The sequence below is a fragment of the Myotis yumanensis genome, unplaced genomic scaffold, assembly GCF_028538775.1.
Source record: "Myotis yumanensis isolate MYYU_CA2020_CCGP unplaced genomic scaffold, mMyoYum1.0.hap1 SCAF_23, whole genome shotgun sequence".
Classification (NCBI taxonomy): Eukaryota; Metazoa; Chordata; class Mammalia; order Chiroptera; family Vespertilionidae; genus Myotis; species Myotis yumanensis.
In genome coordinates this window covers 2,871,280-2,891,339 of record NW_027223774.1, presented here as the reverse complement: position 1 = coordinate 2,891,339, position 20,060 = coordinate 2,871,280, and the positions used below count along the sequence as shown (strand labels likewise).

General features: G+C 61.2%; 2 protein-coding genes across 4 annotated transcripts; both read right to left on the bottom strand.

The window, feature by feature from the left end:
- Positions 1–621: 621 nt before the first annotated feature.
- SBK2 (SH3 domain binding kinase family member 2) lies at positions 622–7,030 on the bottom strand. 3 transcript variants are annotated; one of them, XM_070402019.1, is made up of 4 exons: positions 6,960–7,030; positions 5,352–5,612; positions 2,979–3,181; positions 622–1,914 (listed from the first exon to the last, which is right to left on the bottom strand). In XM_070402019.1, the coding sequence occupies exons 2-4, from the start codon at positions 5,608–5,610 to the stop codon at positions 1,318–1,320; spliced, it is 1,059 nt and encodes a 352-aa protein (XP_070258120.1). In that variant the 5' UTR covers positions 5,611–5,612; positions 6,960–7,030; the 3' UTR covers positions 622–1,317. The 3 variants fall into 3 exon arrangements, with proteins under 3 accessions (XP_070258120.1, XP_070258121.1, XP_070258119.1); XM_070402020.1 differs by having other exon boundaries at positions 6,936–7,005; XM_070402018.1 differs by having other exon boundaries at positions 6,904–6,998.
- Positions 7,031–8,318: 1,288 nt separating this feature from the next.
- Positions 8,319–15,114, bottom strand: SBK3 (SH3 domain binding kinase family member 3). Its single transcript, XM_070401658.1, has 4 exons — positions 14,731–15,114; positions 13,980–14,130; positions 13,534–13,736; positions 8,319–10,695 (listed from the first exon to the last, which is right to left on the bottom strand). The coding sequence occupies exons 1-4, from the start codon at positions 14,794–14,796 to the stop codon at positions 10,003–10,005; spliced, it is 1,113 nt and encodes a 370-aa protein (XP_070257759.1). The 5' UTR covers positions 14,797–15,114; the 3' UTR covers positions 8,319–10,002.
- Positions 15,115–20,060: the final 4,946 nt, after the last annotated feature.

Below are 20,060 nucleotides of genomic sequence, written 5' to 3'. Positions count from 1 at the left end.
CCCCCCCCACAGGCACACAGGCGCTCAAGGCCTCGGGGACACAGGGATCCCACGGCCACAGAGTGAATGCACCGCAGCTTCCATGCTGGCCCCTCTCGCACGATCGCAACACACACACACACAGGCTCAGGGGCTGGTGCACACGCAGGTTCACGGGAATACACGCTCCAGCCCACTCCCACTCCTGTCGCGACAGCGGATATCTATGAGCTCCCTGTAACCTGTCTCCTTGCACACACGGACGGGCGCACAGGAACGGGCCAGAGACCCGGCCCACGCAGCCGGGCCCACACCGCGCACCCAGAGCCAGTTCACACCGGGCTGTGGGTGTCTCTCTGCCTGTCTTTCTCTTTCTGTCTGTCTTTTTCTCTTTTGTCTATGTCTGCATCTATCTCTTTCTCTTTCTGTCTCTGCATCTATCTTTCTCTTTCTCTTTCTGTCTCTGCATCTGTCTGTCTTTCTCTTTCTCTTTCTGTCTCTATTTGTCTCCCTTCCCCCTCTCCCTGCTGCACATGTTCTCTCTTGTTCGAGCGTGCAACACACACACACACACACACACACACGTGCAGTGTCCTCCCCTCCCCTGAGCTGACAGACCAACAGCCTCAAGGAGCCCAGGGGCCAAGTGGATTTTATTTGCAGGGAGGGGCTGGGGTGCGAGGAGAAGGCACCTCACCAAGAGGGTGCCCCACCCCAGCACAAGGAGGAGGGGAGGGGCCCGGGAGTGAGGGAGACCCAGGGGGAGCGGCACGTGAGGGAGGAGGACAGGCCGGGGCACAGCCACAGGGGTCCCCTCACTCCACAGGTCTCTGCACCCTCTCGGCTGCGGCTGCATGGGACACATAGAGCACAGGACAGGCTGGGCCCCGCCTCCAGCAGCTCAGGCCCCAGCAGGGCGCTGCTTAACCACACGAGCACACGGGGCAGCTGGCGGGGACTGGGTGTCACAGAGCACAGGGGGCTGGTGATGCCAGGCTGGGGCCCCCTGCAGTGCTGCCTGGGAGGGTGGGGGGGCGGGGTAGCCTCAGGACCCAGGTGGAAGCATTTCAGGTCCCCAGGAGGTGAGGGGAGGAGCCAAGGGCACCGCAGGCAGAGGAGGCAGCAAGTGCAAAGGCCCTGGGGTAGATGGAGGCAGGTGTGCACACACAGGGAGCCCGGAGAGCCCGCAGGACAAGGCAGGGAGATGGAGGACAGAACCGGCCGGTGATGAGACAGACACACAGAGGCAGAGGGGCAGCCAAAAGCCACCACAGGAGCCTCAGGATGTGGGACCCGGTGTCCCCGAGTCTCCGGGGCAAGTGGGGGCCAGGCTGCCCCTCACTCTCCGGCCCCCTCCTCCCCCTCCCCCAGCGCCTCCGCCTCCGCCTCCCCCTCCCGCTGCCTCCAGGGCCGGCCCAGGTAGCGGTGCACGGAGCTCACCGGACTCCGCTTCCGGGGCTGGGGGTCCAGCAGCCCCCACAGCAGGGCGTCGGCGGCGGGCGCCAGGCCCACCCAGGGCTGCGGCCGGTCGGCGGGCTGGCCCGAGGCCTGCCAGGCCAGGAAGTCCTCGAAGAAGGGGTCGGCCTCGGCCCGGGGCTGGTCCCAGGGGAAGTAGCCAGTGAGCAGGCAGAAGAGCAGCACGCCCAGCGCCCAGGCGTCCAGCGCGGGCTGGATGGGCAGCCCGTCGGGCAGCGGCGGCGGCGCGCACAGCTCCGGCGCCGTGTAGGGCAGCGGCGGCCCCCGCAGGCGGAGCAGCGTCCCGCGGGGCCGCGTGTGGCCGAAGTCGGTGAGCTGCACCCGCCGGCAGCCGGGGTCGCGCACCAGCACGTTCTCGGGCTTGACGTCCCGGTACACGAGGCCGCGCGCGTGGATGTGGTCCAGGGCCGAGGCCAGCTGCGCCGCACAGCGCTGGGCCGCGGGCTGCGGGAGCCCCACCTGCGGGCGCGCGGGTAGGTCAAGGGCGGGGTCAGGGTCAGAGGCGGGGGCGGGGTCAGGGTCAGAGGCGGGGGCGGGGTCAGAGGCGGGGGCGGGGTTAGGGTCAGAGGCGGGGGCGGGGTCAGGGTCAGAGGCGGGGCGGGGTCAGGGTCAGAGGCGGGGGCGGGGTCAGGGTCAGAGGCGGGGCGGGGTCAGGGTCAGAGGCGGGGGCGGGGTCAGGGTCAGAGGCGGGGGCGGGGTCAGGGTCAGAGGCGGGGGCGGGGTTAGGGTCAGAGGCGGGGGCGGGGTCAGGGTCAGAGGCGGGGCGGGGTCAGGGTCAGAGGCGGGGGCGGGGTCAGGGTCAGAGGCGGGGGCGGGGTCAGAGGCGGGGTCAGGGTCAGAGGCAGGGGCGGGGTCAGGGTCAGGGGCGGGGTCAGAGTCAGAGGCGGGGGCGGGATCAGGGTCAGAGGCGGGGGCGGGGTCAGGGTCAGAGGCAGGGGCGGGGTCAGGGTCAGGGGCGGGGTCAGGGTCAGAAGCAGGAGCAGGGGCGGTGGCGGGCGCTCCGCGGGGTCAGGCTGCTGTCCCTCCCGTAGAGGGAAGGGGACTTAGGTGATTCAGCTTCTCTCCCCCTCTCCCCAGGGAGCAGGCCCAGGAGAACCGAGTCTCAATTAGGTGAGCCCCGGTGTGACCCCATGAGGACAAGGGAGCCCCAATGTGACTCCATGAGCCCCGGTGTGACCCCATGAGCCTCAGTGTGACCCTATGAGCCCCAGTGTGACCCCATGAGCCCCAGTGTGACCCCATGAGCCTCAATGTGACCCCATGAGCCCCAGTGTGACCCCATGATCCCTAGTGTGACCCCATGAGGACAAGGGAGCCCCAATGTGACCCCATGAGCCCGTGTGACCGCGTGAGGATCGGTGAGGGCTGCAAATCTGAGGGTGTAGGGGTGGCTCTGTGGGTCACGGAGCCCCAGGAGGACTAGCCGTTCCATGAGCCCCGGGGCCGGTCAGGGGCCTGGGGCGGGGGGCGGTGGAGGCAGTAGCAGCGGGTCCCCCAGGCGCGCAGGGAGCTGCTGGGCCCACCTTGGGCTGGATGAGGCGGATGAGGTCGCCGTGCAGCACCGGCTCCATCAGGAAGCTGTAGGAGTCGGCAGACTCGATGCCGATGCCGTAGGCGGCCACCACGGCCGGGTGCGCGCCCAGCGACAGGCCCACGCAGAACTCGTACAGGAAGCCCCGCAGGGACGTGGAGGCCTTGGGCAGCTGCTTCAGGGCCAGGGGCGTGCCTGGGGCGAGGGCAGAAGGAGGGTGCGGTGGGGTGGGCCGGGCAGCTGGGAGTCCCTTCCTTCTACCACCTCCACCTGCTCCATCCCGCCTCCCAGCCAAGCCCATCCGAACACACAAGGCCACCGGGCAGTAATAACACGACAGCATTGCCCTGGCCCGTGTGGCTCAGTGGATAGAGCCTCGGCCTGCAGACTGAAGGGTGCTGGGTTCGATTCCGATCAAGGGCACATGCCCGGCTTTCGGGCTGGATCCCCGGGGAGGGGCGTGCAGGAGGCAGCAGATCCACAATTCTCTCTCATCACTGATGTTTCTCTCTCTCTCCCTCTCCCTTCCTCTCTGAAATCAGTAAAAAAAACGTATTTAAAAAAATGTAACAGCATTCTGAGCGTTTCCGCTCTGCTCTCCTCAAGTCTTCGGACTTGGAGCCCACGAAGGGACGCCACGAAAACTGAACTCAGAACCTTTGGGGGCCCAGGGTGGCCCCGGTTCCAGCAACGCCCCCAGAAGCCGGGTGCTGGGCCTCAGATCCCACTAAGGCAGCGGTTCTCAACCTGTGGGTCGCGACCCCTTTGGGGGTCGAACGACCCTTTCACAGGGGTCGCCTAAGACCGTCGGAAAACACATATATAATTCCATATTGTTTTTGTGATGAATCACTATGCTTTAATTACGTTCAATTTGTAACAATGAAACTACATCCTGCCTATCAGATATTTACATGACGATTCATAACAGTAGCAACATTACAGTTATGAAGTAGCAACGAAAATAATTTTATGGTTGGGGGTCACCACAACATGAAGAACTGTATTAAAGGGTGTCGGCATTAGGAAGGTTGAGAACCACTGCTCTAAGGAATTTCCAGGAATTCCATCCGCCTGGGAACGGCCCCCTAGAACGCGAGCCCTCCGGGACCGCATTCCTTTCTCTCCCATTTTACAACCGCCACCTGCCAGGCCCAGCGCCCATCTGGAGCTGCCCTGGGCGCAGAAGATCCCGCCTCCCCCATGCGGCTGCCCCTCCCTCCCTCCCCAGCTGCACACCCGCCCCCAGCACCTCCTGTGCCGCTGAGCCCGGCCATCTGGGCGCACCGAGCCCTGAGAGCGAGCTCAGGACAGCGACACCTCCGTCCCCAGCCCTGCCCGGCCCAGACGGCCCCCGGCGGCCCCCGGGGACATTCAGACACAGACACACACAGAGGGCCGGTCACGTGAGGACACAGGCCCAGGGGGGACAGCCCAGCTGACACCGTGACCCCGGACTCCCAGCCCCCAGGACTGGGCGAGAAGACAGGGTGTCCCAAGGAAATAATCCACACTGCCCTGGCCCGTGCGGCTCAGTGGATAGAGCGTTGGCCTGTGGACAGAAGGGTCCCTCCCCGGTTCGATTCTGGTCAAGGGCACCTGCCCGGGTTGTGGGCTCAACCCCCAGTAGGGGGCGTGCAGGAGGCAGCCATGCATGATTCTCTCTCATCATTGATGTTTCTCTCTCCCTCTCCCTTCCTCTTTGAAGGAAAAAAAAAAAAGGCAGCATTTATTAACATACGCCTCATTGTCAAGACTGAGCAGGCAGCCGTTAACGTGTGACTACATCTTGGGGACATTTCTTTGGGAGCCCCTGCCCCTGGTCCTGCGTGTGGCAGCCCCAGGACCCCCTCCTTGAAGGGGGGGCTTACAGATTCCTGCTTGGGTCCCCTGCACCACCCCGATGGGCTGAGCCCCCAGGGGAGCTCGGAGGGGGAGAGGTCCCGACTGACATGGATTTTGAGCTCCATCCACAGTGTCCTGCTCCGTGGGGAGGACGGTGTGTGTGTGTGCGTGCGCGTGCGTGCATGTGTGTGTGTGTGTGTGTGTGTGTGCACACTGAGCAGAAAGACACCAGATTGCTGGGTGCCTGGCGCAGGGCCTGGCTCTGAACCATCCCCACGGTGACCGATAAGCTGGCTGCATGCTGGGCCCCAAGGGGGCACCTCTTTGCACCCCGTTGTCCTGGCAACCACAGCCCTGCCAGGCTCACAGCGGACTTCCCGACAGCGCACACAGCCTGGAGGGCACGGGAACCTTGATTCAGGTCTGCAGGCTCCGCAGCCAGCTGGCCGCCCCTGGGCCCGGCCGCCCCCACCCCTGCCCCCCCCGCCCCCACCCCCCGCCTCTGTCCCCAGACCCCTACCTTTCTGCCGGTGGGTGACCAGCAGGACCCGGCCGAAGCGGCCCTGGCCCAGGGGACGCACCTCCTGGTACAGCTCCTCCACCTCGGCTCGGACCAGGGTCTGGGCGCTCAGGGTCATCATGTCCTCCAGGGCCAGGGCTGCCTCCTGGCCCTGCCGCAACTCCTCCAGCGTGAGGCCCCCCAGGTCGTCCGCGGCCTCAGCTCCGTTCTCGGGGGCCCCCGCCTCCACCTGCTCCTCATCGGACTGTTTCCCCGGCATGTCTGCGGCCAGAGCATGAGGCTGACCCAGGGCCAGACCGGGGTCCGAGGGAGGAGGGGCTGGGGGCCTGGGCTCCTGGGTCCGAGGGAGGAGGGGCTGGGGCCTGGGCTCCTGGGTCTGAGAGAGGAGGAGGGGCTCGGGGCCTGGGCTCCTGGGTCCGAGGGAGGAGGGGCTGGGGCCTGGGCTCCTGGGTCTGAGAGAGGAGGAGGGGCTCGGGGCCTGGACTCCTGGGTCTGAGGGAGGAGGGGCTCGGGGCCTGGACTCCTGGGTCTGAGGGAGGAGGGGCTCGGGGCCTGGACTCCTGGGTCTGAGGGAGGAGGGGCTGGGGGCCTGGGCTCCTGGGTCCGAGGGAGGAGGGGCTGGGGGCCTGGACTCCTGGGTCTGAGGGAGGAGGGGCTGGGGCCTGGGCTCCTGGGTCCGAGGGAGGAGGGTCGGGCACTTGGACACTTTGGCACTTTCCACCGTGACTCAGTCTCCCTCATCAGTAAAGGCACTGAGGAGCCGGAAAGCAGTTGCGAGTTGGGGCGAGGTCAAGTCTAAGATCACAGGTGTCCCTCGTCCCCGCCCCCACAGTCACCCAGTGGCCCACGGGTGAAAGATGAACCAGATAACTCGAGACACCCCCATCTTGTTTCCAAAGCAAACAGATTGGGCCCTGGGGGTGGGTGAGCAGCTTCGGGCTCCTAAGCACAAACAGGTGCTCTCTGCCCCTGGGGGCCGGGCCTGGGCTGCTGCGCACTCCAGGGCCCAGGACGCGGGGCCCAGATGCGAGGGAGGACCTGGGAGCAGCCCCAGCGCCTGAGAGTGCTGGGGTCCCACACTTATAGCCCCAGCCCCTCCTCCCTCCTCCCTCAGACCCAGGAGTCCAGGCCCCCAGCCGCTCCTCCCTCAGACCCAGGAGTCCAGGCCCCCAGCCCCTCCTCCCTCAGACCCAGGAGTCCAGGTCCCCAGCCCCTCCTCCCTCAGACCCAGGAGGCCAGGCCTCCAGCCCCTCCTCCCTCAGACCCAGGAGCCCAGGCCCCCAGCCCCTACTCCCTCAGACCCAGGAGTCCAGGCCCCCAGCCCCTCCTCCCTCAGATCCAGGAGTCCAGGCCCCCAGCCCCTCCTCCCTTAGACCCTGCAGTCAGGGTCCCGGTCCATCTCTCCTGGAACCTATACAACTCACACGTCTTGGGACCCCCAGACTCTGTCCCTAACCCTCGACCACTCCACAGCCCTAAGATCCAGTCCTGCTCTCCTTGGGGACCCGGGACTCTGGCCACCTGCCCGGCTTCACTCTCAGGTGCCACCCACCTCAGGCCTTTCAACCCTTGCCTCCTGCTGACCTGGGTCCCGACTCCGGACCTCACCTTCTCCAAGGCTGGCCTGACCCTTGGGCTGCCCGCTGTGGTCAGTGTCCAGCACTTACAGCCCAGGCCAGCGGAGGCCGGCCCAGGAGCGAGGCCCCGCCCCCACCTAGGGTCCTAAGCCCCGCCCATGGCCCCGCCCCCTCCATCCCACTAGGGATGGAGCGCCCTCGTGTGTTGACTCCCAGAACTGGCTGTGGAGGAACAAATGTCCCACACCCAGGCCCCCAGCCTCCTCCCTCAGACCCAGGAGGCCAGGCCCCCAGCCCCTCCTCCCTCAGACCCAGGGGTCCAGGCCCCCAGCCCCTCCTCCCTCAGACCCAGGAGCCCAGGCCCCCAGCCCCTCCTCCCTCGGACCCAGGAGTCCAGGCCCCAACCCCTCCGCCCTCAGACCCAGGAGCCCAGGCCCCCAGCCCCTCCTCCCTCAGACCCAGGAGCCCAGGCCCCCAACCCCTCCTCCCTCAGACCCAGGAGCCCAGGCCCCCAACCCCTCCTCCCTCAGACCCAGGAGCCCAGGCCCCCAGCCTCCTCCTCCCTGGGACCCAGGCTCGGGACCACCTGTAGAGGGTGAGGTCACTTCTCTGTGGATCACCAGCCTTGACCCCAGCTGCCCATCAGCATCCCACTGACCGGGCAGACACAAGTGCTGGGTGAGGGTGTCCCCAGGACAAGACACTGGGGTCCTGTGGGAGAGGATGAGACAACGGATTCCAGACCGATGCGGTGAGGGATGAGCTCAGACTTGGGACCGAGGGGCAGCAGGTGGTGGACAACTGGGAAGAGGGGCCTGCGGGGAGGGAGTCGCGGGCGTCGCCCTGGGGAGAAGCCGGCAGGGACCCGGGTCTCACTCAGCGAGGAAGCCGGGCGCCTGGGCCAGGGACCCAGCCCTCAGGGCGCCAGCCAGAGGACAGATGCGAATGCAATGCCTGCATTTTATTTTATTCTATTTTTTAAAATATATTTTTATTGATTTCAGAGAGGAAGGGAGAGAGAGAAACATCAATGATGAGAGAGAATCACTGATCGGCTGCCTCCTGCATGAGCCCACAACCTGGGCATGTGCCCCCAACCGGAATCGAACCCGGGACCCTTCAGTCCGCAGACCGATGCTCCATCCACTGAGCCACACCGGTTAGGGCCGAACGCAATGCTTTTAGAATAAACTTTTGTTCCGGAATAATGTTAGATTTTTGGGACAGTTGCAAAGACGGTGCTGAGCGCTCCCGGGTCCCCTCGCCCAGGGCCCCCCAGCTCAGTGTCTCCCTGCCGATGGCCCACAGTGCGCGACGCGACGCCCCATGTTTCCCCCAACAACCCCCTTTTACCCCAAGGATCAACCCAGGACACCACGTTGCTGTGCAGAGTGAACCCACTTTTTTTTTTTTAAATCTTTATTGATTTCAGAGAGGGAGAGAGAGAAGCATCAGTGATGAGAGAGCATCATGGGTCGGCTGCCTCCTGCACGCCCCCCACAGGGGATCGAGCCCGCAACCCGGGCCTGTGCCCTGACCGGGAATCGAACCATGACCTCCTGGTTCAGAGGTCGACGCTCACCACTGAGCACACCGGCCGGGCTGAATTCACTGTTAAAATGCAAAAAGCACGCAGGACAGAGTCCGGGAGGAAGCACAGCCCCCCTGCCTGACCCGGGCAGCCCCTGGGACGTGGCCCCCACGGAGGCAGCACTGCTTGCTGCAGACCCGCCCCCACCGCGCGCTCCACACGAGCCGCTCAGGGCGGTGGAAGGTGGGCGCGGAAGCTGAAAGGATGTAGACACAAGGGATCGAGTCCCCGCCGGAGCCCCTGAGAGGTAGCCGGGGACCATGGAGCCACGACCACTCGATCCAGTCCGTGGGGCCCAAGAGGGCGCAGGCGGGGGCCTCTGGACGGACTCCCAGGGAGGACACAGGAAGCCCTGTGCGCGCCTGCGTGTGCGTGCACGTGAGTTCCTGCGTGCACGTGCGCCTGCGTCTGCGTGCACGTGCGACTGCGTCTGCTTGCACGTGCGTGCGTGCACTTGAGTTCCTGCGTGCACGTGCGTGCGTGCACGTGAGTTCCTGCGTGCACGTGCGCATGCGTGCACGTGTGTGCGTGCACAGATACAGGTCCACAGGTGCTGCGTGGCTCTCTCAGTGTCGGGAGCCCAGGGACACGGAGAGGCGGCGCAGGCTGAGGTTCCCCGTGGCGTCGGGTCCTGAAAGCCCAGGTTTGGTGCCGTGGACGGCGGGAGCCGCACGAGGTCTTCGAGGAGAGAAGCGCCCGCACAGGAAGTCCCCGTCCCCACATCCAGGGAGGCCCACAGTGCGGACGCGGATCCACAGGGGGAACAGCGCCGTCCTCCGCGGAGACGCCATCAGGGCAGAAGGAAGAGGAGGTGAGGGAGCTCGAGGGAGGAGGGGCTGAGCGAGGAGCGGCTGGGGGCCTGGACCCCTGGGTCTGAGGGAGGAGGGGCTGGGGGCCTGGGCTCCTGGGTCTGAGGGAGGAGGGGCTGGGAGCCTGGGCTCCTGGGTCTGAGGGAGGAGGCTGGGGGCCTGGGCTCCTGGGTCTGAGGGAGGAGGGGCTGGGGGCCTGGGCTCCTGGGTCTGAGGGAGGAGGGGCTGGGGGCCTGGGCTCCTGGGTCTGAGGGAGGAGGGGCTGGGGGCCTGGGCTCCTGGGTCTGAGGGAGGAGGGGCTGGGGGCCTGGGCTCCTGGGGCTGAGGGAGGAGGCTGGGGGCCTGGGCTCCTGGGTCCCTGGGTCTGAGGGAGGAGGGGCTGGGGGCGGGGACTCCTGGGTCTGAGGGAGGAGGGGCTGGGGGCGGGGACTCCTGGGTCTGAGGGAGGAGGGGCTGGACCCCAGGGTCTGAGGGAGGAGGAGGCTGGGGGCCTGGACCCCTGGGTCCTCATGTGATGGGAGGGGAGGGTAGTGCGGCCACATCCGGCCTCCGGAACGGAGAGACCCGAGGGTTGTGTCTGTCCTTCGGGAGCAGCTGTCTCTCCGTCCAGGTGGCCGTGGAGGCTGCGGGAGGGGCCTCTGGCCCGGGCCCCGGCCACCTGCTCAGTCACCTGGTCAGGGAGTTCCCCCATCTGTCCCCACCCTCACGCCGCCCGGGTCCCCCTCCCCCTCCTCCTCCTCCTCTGTCCACTCCTCCAAGCTGGACCCCTCCTCTTCCTCCTCCCCATCCTCCCCAGAGATGCTCCCCGAGCCCCCAGGTCCCCCACTGTCCCCCTCCAGCCCCCAGTCGTCCCCCAGGAAGTTCAGGACAGCCAGTGGGGGGCTCCTGGTCTCGGGGTCCAGGTCTAGCAGGCCCTGGAGCAGAGCCAGAGCCGGGGGTGCAAACCGGTCCCAGGGGCGGGGCGGGCGAGGCGGCTGGGGCCGGGTGGTCAGCCAGCCGGCAAAGGCCTCGAACTGGGGGTCCGGGGCCAGGGCCACGTCCCAGGGGAAGCAGGCCGTGGCGGCGCAGAAGAGAAGCACCCCCAGGCCCCAGGAGTCCAGGGACGGCCGCAGGGGCAGGGTGTCGGGGGGCAGCAGGAGGCAGAGCTCGGGCGGGGCGGAGGGCAGCGGCCCGGGGGGCGCCGGGGTCGGGCTGCCCTCCGGCCGGGTCAGGCCCAGGTCCCCGAGGGCCACGCGGCTGCAGGCGGCGTCGAAGACCAGCACGTTGTCCGGCTTCACGTCGGCGTGCACCAGCCCCCGGCTGTGGAGGAAGTCCAGGGCCCCGGCCAGCTGGGCCATCACCCGCTTCACCAGCAGCTCGGGGAGGCCCTGGGGTCAAGGGGAGACGGTGAAGGTCAGGGGGCCTTGGTTCCTTCATTTTTAAAAAATACTCACCTGAGCCCTGACCGGTGTGGCTCAGTGGATAGAACGTCGGCCTGCGGACTGAAGGGTCCCGGGTTCGATTCCGGTCAAGGCCATGTACCTTGGTTGCGGGCACATCCCCAGTAGGAGGTGTGCAGGAGGCAGCTGATCAATGTTTCTCTCTCACCAATGTTTCCCTTCCTCTCTGTAAAAAATCAATAAAATATATTAAAAAAAAAAAATACTCACCTGAGGATATTTTTTCCCATTGATTTTAGAGAGAGTGGGAGAGAGAGGGAAAGACAGAGAGAAACATGGATGTGAGAGAAACACATCAATTGGTTGCCTCCTGCACGAGTCCAGACCAGGGCCCAGGCCGCGGAGGAGCCTGCAACCGAGGTCCGTGCCCTTGACCGGAATCAAACGCAGGACCCTTCGGTCTGCAGGCTGACGCTCTAGCCCAGTGATGGCGAACCTATGACACGCGTGTCAGAGGTGACACGCGAACTCATTTTTTGGTTGATTTTTCTTTGTTAAATGGCATTTAAATATATAAAATAAATATCAAAAATTTAAGTCTTTGTTTGACTATGGTTGCAAAGATAAAAAAATTTCTATATGTGACACGGCACCAGAGTTAAGTTAGGGTTTTTCAAAATGCTGGCACGCCGAGCTCAAAAGGTTCGCCATCACTGCTCTATCCACTGAGCCAAACTGCCTAGGGCTGGTTCCTTCTGTATTTTGCTCCTTGGGGTTCAAGAATCCAGAACCCCAGACCAGTGGCTACCTCTGGTGTCCCTGTAACCTCCCCCCAACACCTTCTCCAGATCATCTTCAACCCCAACGAGCACCCCCCCTCTGTACGGCCATAGACCAAACCCCCCATTGAACCGGGAGCTCTTTTAGCTTCCACCAAACGTGCCCCTAACCCTGACACTCGAAACCATCCCTTCCATTTCTTATTCACCTCCTCCAAACGGACAACTCAGATCTCCAGTGAGAACACAAACCCACACTCAGTTCTATCCCTAGTCCCATACTCATTTAGGTCCCACCTCCAACTCAGACCTTGCTCTGAACGTCCACAGTGCCCTTCCTCAATCGATTGATAAGTCTATCCACCCAGCTAGCCAGGCAGCCGGCCAGCAACCCAGCCGCCAAACCACTTTTCCACCCAACAGCCTATTCTAAAGTGTTTTCATTCAACGTCCATCCCACCAGACAGCAATCCAATAATTTATACAATTATTTAATATCCAGAACCCATCTCTTCTTCCTTCCATGCACCTCTCCTTCCTTCTACCCACCCTTCCTTCTTGCCTTTCTTCCTCCCGTCCTTCCATATGCAATTCCTTCTTTCATTCCTTCTACCCTTTCTTCCATCCATCCATCCATCCTTCCATCATTCCATTTATCCACCCATCCTTCCATCCATCTATTCTTCCTTCCTTTCTTCCACCCACCCACCCTGCCTTCCACCTACCCTTCCATCCTTCTATCCATCCTTTTATCCATTCTCCCATCTTTCTTCCATCCACCCTTCCTTCCACCTGCCCTTCTATCCTTCCATCCACCCTTCCTCTCTTCCCATACACCCTTTCTTCTTTTTCTTCCTTCCATCTATCCTGTCTATCCATCCTTCCTTCCACATTTTCCTCTACTCGTCCATTATCCATCCTTCCTTCTTTCCATCCATCCTTTCATCCATCCATCCTCTACCCTTCCTTCCTTTTTTAAAAAAAATTTATTTTATTGATTTTTTACAGAGAGGAAGGGAGAGGGATAGAGAGTTAGAAACATTGACCAGCTGCCTCCTGCACACCCCCCACTGGGGATGTGCCCGCAACCAAGGTACATGTCCTTGACTGGAATCGAACCCAGTACCCTTCAGTCTGCAGGCCGACGCTCTATCCCAGGGGTCCTCAAACTACCGCCCGCGGGCCACATGCAAATACAAATATTGTATTTGTTCCCATTTTGTTTTTTTACTTCAAAATAAGATATGTGCAGTGTGCATAGGAATTTGTTCGTAGTTTTTTTTTTTAACTATAGTCCGGCCCTCCAACGGTCTGAGGGACAGTGAACTGGCCCCCTGTTTAAAAAGTTTGAGGACCCCTGCTCTATCCACTGAGTCAAACCGGTCAGGGCCTTCCTTCCTTCCTTCCTTCCTTCCTTCCATCCATCCATCCATCCATCCATCCATTTATCCATCCTTTCCTATCACCCATCCTTGTTTTTTTCCTTCCCTCCTTCCTTCCTTCTGTTTATTCCCAACCCTATCTCAAATCTAAAGCCAATTCCCAAAAAGATGGTCCCACCTTGACCATCATGCTCAAGTCCCCCTAGAATCTCATGGATTCGATCTTTCTAGAGGAAACCTCGCTACAGCCTGTCTCGGACTCAATCTATATGCATATCCTCTGCCTCACGCTCCAACCCCATCCATGCTCTTCTCCACACCCATTACCCATTACAACTCTAACTCAGCCCACCTACTCCGCGCATGCCCACGCTCCCGATCTCGGTGCTCACTGGAATCCCAGCTCTGTCTCCATCCCCACCGCCGTCATCAGACCTAATCCACCCTCCGTCCCGACCCCCCTCCCTGCCCCTCCAAGCTTGTGTTCGGATGAATTAGGGTTGGGGTCCGCCATGAAATTGCATTGAGAATTAGGAAGCAGGAGGTCGTTCTGGGGGAGCTAAGATGGGCCCTGATTTGGGACTCGGGGTTGGAGATAGCAGCGGGCTTTGGGACAAAGTGGCCTGAGATGAGCAGTCCCAGCCTCTGTCCCCTGCCTGCCTCACCCGCTCCTGCAGCAGCCCGCTGAGGTCCCCGTAGGGTGCGTACTCCTGGGTGAAGGCGAAGTGCCGGGGGGTCTGCAGGGGTCCCGCCAGGGTCTGGAGCAAGCCCGGGTGGGACGAGACGCAGCGGCCCACGCAGAACTCCCTCAGGAAGGTGGTTCTCGGGACCGAGTCCCGACGCAGGAGCTTCAGAGCCACCGCCGGACCTGCCGGGAGAAGCGGGCAGAAGGGGACTCAGGGCGCGCCCACCTGGCTGTGTGGTCTCAGGCAGGTTCCTTACCCTCTCTGGGTGGGCTCTGTTCCTCAGAAGTGCACAGAGCTCTTAACTCCCCGAGAGCCCTGATCGAGAAGGGTCCCCACCTGCTCTCCCCGATGTCCCCTGTCTCGGGGGCTTCTGAGAACCCGCCTACGGGGAGTCCCCGAGGCTGCCTTCCGGTGGCCAAACTCACCCCCTTGGCGAGGCCGGGCGAGGAGCACTTTGCCGTAGGAGCCCGAGCCCAGCTTTCGGATGAGGCGATACTGGGCCCGCAGATTCCTCACTGGGGTCACCCTGGTGGCTGTCAGCTCCACGAGCCGCTGGAGGGCCGTGGCTGTGTCCTCCTGCAGGCAAGGGGCACAGTGGGGGGGGGGGGGGTGAGCCTGGGACCCACTGAGACGGGGAGAGGAGGCTGGCGGCCAGCCCCAGGGCTGATGTGGGGGGTCAGGGGGTGGGGTCACTGGCCCCAGAAAGGAGGATGAGTCAGGGTGACTCACCAGGCCTCGGGCCACCTGTTTTTGTGTCCTGGCAAGGTTAAGGGTGATTGTCTCAGAGACCCCACCCACGGCCATCTGTGGAAGCCCCAAGAAGCCCCCAGCTTCGACTGGGGCTGCGTCTTCACCCTCACAACATGCCCCCCCACTTCCACTCCACCCATCTCTCTCTCTCTCCATCCTCCTCTCTCCCTGTGCTCCCCATTCTTGGCTCCTGAACCCCTTTCTCTGGGCCTTGGTCTTGCTGTGTGTCCTTGGGTTTGTATTATTCTGAGTCTCTGATGCTTCTCTGTTTCTCAGGCTCTTCTGTTTCCATCTCTGTCCCTCCGCGCCTGCCCCCTGCCCCCTGCCCCCTGCCCCTGCTCTCTCTGACTCTTTCTCTCTGCATCTACCTCCTTCTCTCTCTCTCTCTCTCTCTCTCTCTCTTCTTCCCTTGTTTCCATCTCTCACCTCTGGGTCCCCATCCTCCTGGTTCTCGGGGTCCCTGAGCTCCATCTTGGGGTTGCCTGGTGTCATCAGGCCCTTGGGCTGCCCCTTGTCTAGGTTCCTCAAAAGGCGACCGGCCCCCTCAAGCCCACTGTGTGGTCTGGGAGCTCGTCCGAAAGGCTCCGGCCCCGTCTCCCCCCGAGTCTGAGCCCACAGATTTCTCCGACGCTCACTCTCCACCTCGCCCCTCTCCTCTCTTTTAGCCTCCGGGTGCCTGTGGGTCCTGCTCTGTTGACGTCTTTCACTCCTTCTCACCTCTTCCTCCCCTCCCTCACCTCCACACCACCCTCCTGTCTCTGTCCGGCCCTGGTCCCAGGTCTCGGGTCTCTGGGGTAGGACTCCCTGTCCTGTCTCTGCTGGTCCCTGGCCCCTCTCTCTCGTCCCCGCGCTGTCTCCACTGCTGTCGCCACCGTCTGCGACAGGACGGCCCCCACTCTGCTCGGCCCTCCCTCCCTCTGTTTCTCTGGTTTCCCCTCCCGCCGGCTCCGCGGGCCGCCTCTCCTGGGAGTCTTGGTCTCCCTCCTCCTGTCTTTGTTCCCGACTCTCTCTCTCTCTGAGTCCTTTGTCCCTCCCTTTTCCTGGGCCCGGGACAGGGGTGTGTGTGACAGCCCGGAGACATCCCGTCCCCCCACACACCCCTCCCTCACCCCCTCTGACCTGCGGCCCCCCTCCCTCCCCCTTCCAAACTTAGACCAGCCTGGAGTCTGGGCTCTAGTCCCAGGACAGAGGGGACAAAACACATTGTGAACCCCCGGAGGCCAGGCATGAAGGCTGAGGGAACAGGGGAGACAAACCCCTCCACAGGCCTAACCTGGGGCGCATAGCACAGAGCTCTGTGCATTCGGGTTCCTCTGTGCCTGGCAGTGCTGGCTCGGGAGCCAGGGAGAGCATTCCCAAGGCCATCTTCCAGCCTCCGCCCTCAGACCCAGGAGCCCAGGCCCCTAGCCTCCTCCCTCAGACCCAGGGGTCCAGGCCCCCAGCCCCTCCTCCCTCAGACCCAGGAGTCCAGGCCCCCAGCCTCTCCTCCCTCAGACCCAGGAGTCCAGGCCCCCAGCCTCCTCCTCCTCCCTCAGACCCAGGGGTCCAGGCCCCCAGCCCCTCCTCCCTCAGACCCAGGAGCCTGCAGCCCAGAGATGGGTGGGGAAAGGCCTTCTCCCACACCCTCAGCACCTGCTCTGAGCCTGGCTTGGGGGTGCGGAGGGGGGCGTTGCTTTACAGGGATCCCCCCAGCCACCCGATAAAAGTGGAGATTTATCCCCAGTTTGCAGAGCAGGAAACTGAGGTTCCGAGACACAGATGGCCTGATGCAGGCCAGAGGGGCAGAGGTGTCAGCGGGCGGGGGGCCAGGCTGACTCACGGCGCTGTCGCCCGCAGGCATCGGTTTTCACGCTACTACAGCTGCTATTAATAAAGACAGCAACAGCCTCACCCACGCTCTGGAAGGATCCCCGGAAACCAGCGTGGTGTTGCCCCTGGGGGAGGCGGGGCGGTGAGAGGGAGAAGTTCCTTTGCTCTTTGACCTTTTGGAGGTTTGACTGTGCAAAGCTGCCAACATACAGAAAAGTCAAAAGGGCCGCAATGAACACCCTCGGGCGGGTAACCAGACTTCGCCAGCGAGAACTTTGCGCCATCCTCACCCTATCTGGTTTCTTGGGTGGGGGTGGGGGTGGGGTCGGATGAAGTATTTTAAAGTCAACGACAGCCTGTGGCAAAATTGGGGGCTGAAAGGACACGCTGCCTGATGTTTGCTGTAAAATGCTCCAGCGGGTCCTGGCTGGGTAGCTCAGTGGATAGATCGCTGGCCTGTGGACTAAAGAGTTCCGGGTTCGATTCCGGCCAAGGGCACATACCGGGGTTGCAGGCTCGATCCCTAGTAGGGGGTGTGCAGGAGGCAGCCGATCAATGATTCTCTGTCATCATTGATGTTTCTATCTCTCTCTCCCTCTCCCTTCCTCTCTGAAATCAATAGCAAATATATATATTTTTAAAAAGCTCAAAGGGATTGCCGTGACTTAGTGGTTGAGCATCAACCTCTGAACTAGGGGGTCATGATTTGATTCCCGGTCAGGACACATGCAGGATTGGGGGCTGGATCCCCAGTGGGGGGCGTGCAGGAGGCAGCTGATCCATGATTCATCATTGATGTTTCTCTCTCCCCCTCTCGCTTCCTCCCTTTTACTCCCTCTAAAAATAAACAATGAAATAATGTGCCCACGCTCTATTTTTTTTTTTAATTCATTCAGGACCTCCTAGGTCCTCCCTCCCTGCAAAAAGTAGAACGAGGCTTCCCACCTTAGGGGTGGGGACACTGAGGCACCAGGCAGCAGCCCGCAGCGGAGGCAGAGCCGGGATCCTAGGAGGCTCTGGGGTCCGGGGCTGCCCCTGCCTGGGCAGCTGTGAGGCAGACCCAGTGCCTGCCCTCCGGGGGGCTGAGTTCCTCCCTGGGGACTTGGGCCGCCGGGTGCGGGGGCTGCAGAGCTCGGAGGTCAGGCTGCAGGGCCGCACCTGGGCCTGCCCAGTGTGCCCAGCGCGCACCCACGCGGAGGCTCCCGCTGATCCCGGGAGCTTTGCACGTCCCCATTTAGCAACGCCACTGCCACTTTCGGGGTCACCCGGAGTGACCTGGAGGGGGGGAGACAGGGGGAGGCTGCAGTCCCGGCCCAGCGTGGACACACCCCTCACTACAGCTGGCCCCCTGCCTCCCGCCTCGCCTGGGCCCTGTGTCTCCTGCCCGCCAGCCCGTGGCCGCCTCCTGTGACCCCTGCCGCCTGTCCCGCTGGCCAAGTGAGCGCTCCCTGCGGGCCCCGGTTTCCTCCTGACGATCGGGGCAGCCCCTACCCAGAACACGCTTGTTAAAGAAACAGGAGCATTTTTATTGCCAACAATAGAAATAAAGAAGGAAAACCTCACAATGGATGACAACCTCGCTTTATTGCGCTTCACAGGTTGGTGCAATGGTTTGTGTTTTTTTTTTCCCCAAACTGAAGGCAAGACCTTCCAGTAGCAAAAAGCACAATTGTTTGGCCCTGGCTGGTGTGGCTCAGTGGATAGAGCGTCAGCCTGCGGACTGAAGGGTCCTTGGGTTCGAGTCCAGACAAGGGCACATGCCCGGGTTGTGGGCTCCATACCCAGTAGGGGGCGTGCAGGAGGCAGCCGATCAGTGATTCTCTCTCATCATTGATGTTTCTAGTTCTCTCTCCCTCTCCCTTCCTCTCTGAAATCAAAATATATATATATATATTTTTAAAAAGCTCAAAGGGTTTCTAGTTCTCTTTTTTTTTTTCTCTAAAATCAATAAAAATAAGTTTTAGGGGACTCTTTCCCCCTCCCCTTACTTGTTCTTCAATAAATTTTCACCTTTGCTAAACATATATACATACATATATTTTTAATAGGGTGGAGGGTAAGAGATCAACCAAAGGACTTGTATGCATGCATATGAGCATAACCAATGGACACAGACACTAGGGCAGTGATGGTGAACCTTGTGAGCTCGGCGTGTCAGCATTTTGAAAAACCCTAACTTAACTCTGGTGCCGTGTCACATATAGAAATTTTTTGATGCTTGCAACCATAGTAAAACAAAGACTTATATTTTTGATGTTTATTTTATATATTTAAATGCCATTTAACAAAGAAAAATCAACCAAAATGAGTTCACGTGTCACCTCTGGCATGCGTGTCATAGGTTCACCATCACTGGGCTAGGGGTGAGGGCATGTGCTGGGATGTGGGCGTGTCAGGGAGAGGTCCACGGGGAAAAAGGAGACCTATGCCATACTTTCAACAATAAAGAATTAAAAAAATATATATTCTAGAGGCCCAGTGCACGAATTCATGAACAGGTAGGGTCCAGCCGGCCCCGCCCCCGATCGAGGTTGTGGGGGGGGGGGGTGATCAGGGGCGGGGCGGGCCAGGGGGAGGGGCCGAGGGAGGTTGGCCGGCTGCAGTGCATGTCCTAGCGACCGGTCATTCCGGTCGCTTGGCTTTTATATTTATTGATATTTACAAAAATAAAAAAAATGCCTTTGCTATCTGTGCATAAGCCCATAACTCCTATGCGTGTTGTTCAGTGTACAAACAGGATCACGTCTGTGACGGGAGGGAGAGGGAGACAGAGATAGAGACATCCATGATGAGAGAGAAACATTGATCGACTGCCTTCGTCCTCATTAGCTCAACACTGTGTCTTCCCCTGTGACATGGGGTCCAAGTTCCCTCCCACGCAAAGACGTCGGATATCCCGGCGTGTGGACGCGCCGTCCTTCATGGATTCGTACTTCTCGGGACGGTCACTTTCTTTTTCTCCAATATCCTGCTCTTACCAGCAGGCTGTTCGGCTCGTGTGGACTTATGCTAAGTCAATGGTTCTCAACGTTCCTAATGCCGCGACCCTTTAATACAGCTCCTCATGTTGTGGTGACCCCCAACCATAAAATTATTTTCGTTGCTACTTCATAACTGTAATGTTGCTACTGTTATGAATCGTCATGTAAATATCTGATATGCAGGATGGATTTTCATGGTTACAAATTGAACATGATTAAAGCATAGTGATTAATCACAAAAACAATATGGAGTTATATATGTGTTTTCCGATGGTCTTAGGCGACCCCTGTGAAAGGGTCATTCGACCCCCAAAGGGACCACGACCCACAGGTTGAGAACCGCTGTGCTAAGTGGAGGTGTTGGCTCCGCGGGAATTCCTGGCTGGAGGAGAGAATGAGGCCTCCCTGTCCCCACCCCCAGCTCTCCGTGGGGCTGGACCTCTTATTTTTCCTGCTTGAGTTCCTAGGTCCCTCTAAGGATGAAAGGAAGCAAGAGGCGCGGGCGTCTGAGAGGGAAGCCGCTCCCAGGCCCAGCTCTCCAGCCCTGGCCACGTGGCCCGCCTTAATTGAGACGTGAGCACAAAATAGACCGGGGATTTTAACAACTTAGCACGAAAAAGGGAATGTCAGCCACCGCCCGGAGGGACCGTATATTAATTACACAAGGACGCGCAGCCGAGCTCCGTTGCCGCGGATTCCCTGTCCGCACACCCCCGAACGCTGACGCGCTGCCCCCAAAGCTGCAATCGCAGCACCAGGGGGGAACTGGTGGGTTTTTGTTGTTGTTGTTTTTTAAAATATATTTTATTGATTTTTTACAGAGAGGAAGGGAGAGGGATAGAGAGTTAGAAACATCGATGAGAGAGAAACATCGATCAGCTGCCTCCTGCACATCTCCCACTGGGGATGTGCCCGCAACCCAGGTACATGCCCTTGACCGGAATCGAACCCGGGACCTTTCAGTCC

Bases quoted from the DNA above. Each gene is read 5' to 3' on its own strand.
- SBK3 (XM_070401658.1), bottom strand. From the start codon at position 14,796: ATGACACCAGGCAACCCCAAGATGGAGCTCAGGGACCCCGAGAACCAG. The intron at 14,131-14,730 runs GTGAGAGATGGA...CCTTGCCTGCAG, and splicing joins AGGAGGATGGGGACCCAGAG to GAGGACACAGCCACGGCCCT. The intron at 10,696-13,533 runs GTGAGGCAGGCA...CCTTGACCCCAG, and splicing joins GCGGGCTGCTGCAGGAGCGG to GGCCTCCCCGAGCTGCTGGT.
- SBK2 (XM_070402019.1), bottom strand. From the start codon at position 5,610: ATGCCGGGGAAACAGTCCGATGAGGAGCAGGTGGAGGCGGGGGCCCCC. The intron at 3,182-5,351 runs GTAGGGGTCTGG...CCCTCGCCCCAG, and splicing joins GGTCACCCACCGGCAGAAAG to GCACGCCCCTGGCCCTGAAG. The intron at 1,915-2,978 runs GTGGGCCCAGCA...GCGCGCCCGCAG, and splicing joins TCCGCCTCATCCAGCCCAAG to GTGGGGCTCCCGCAGCCCGC.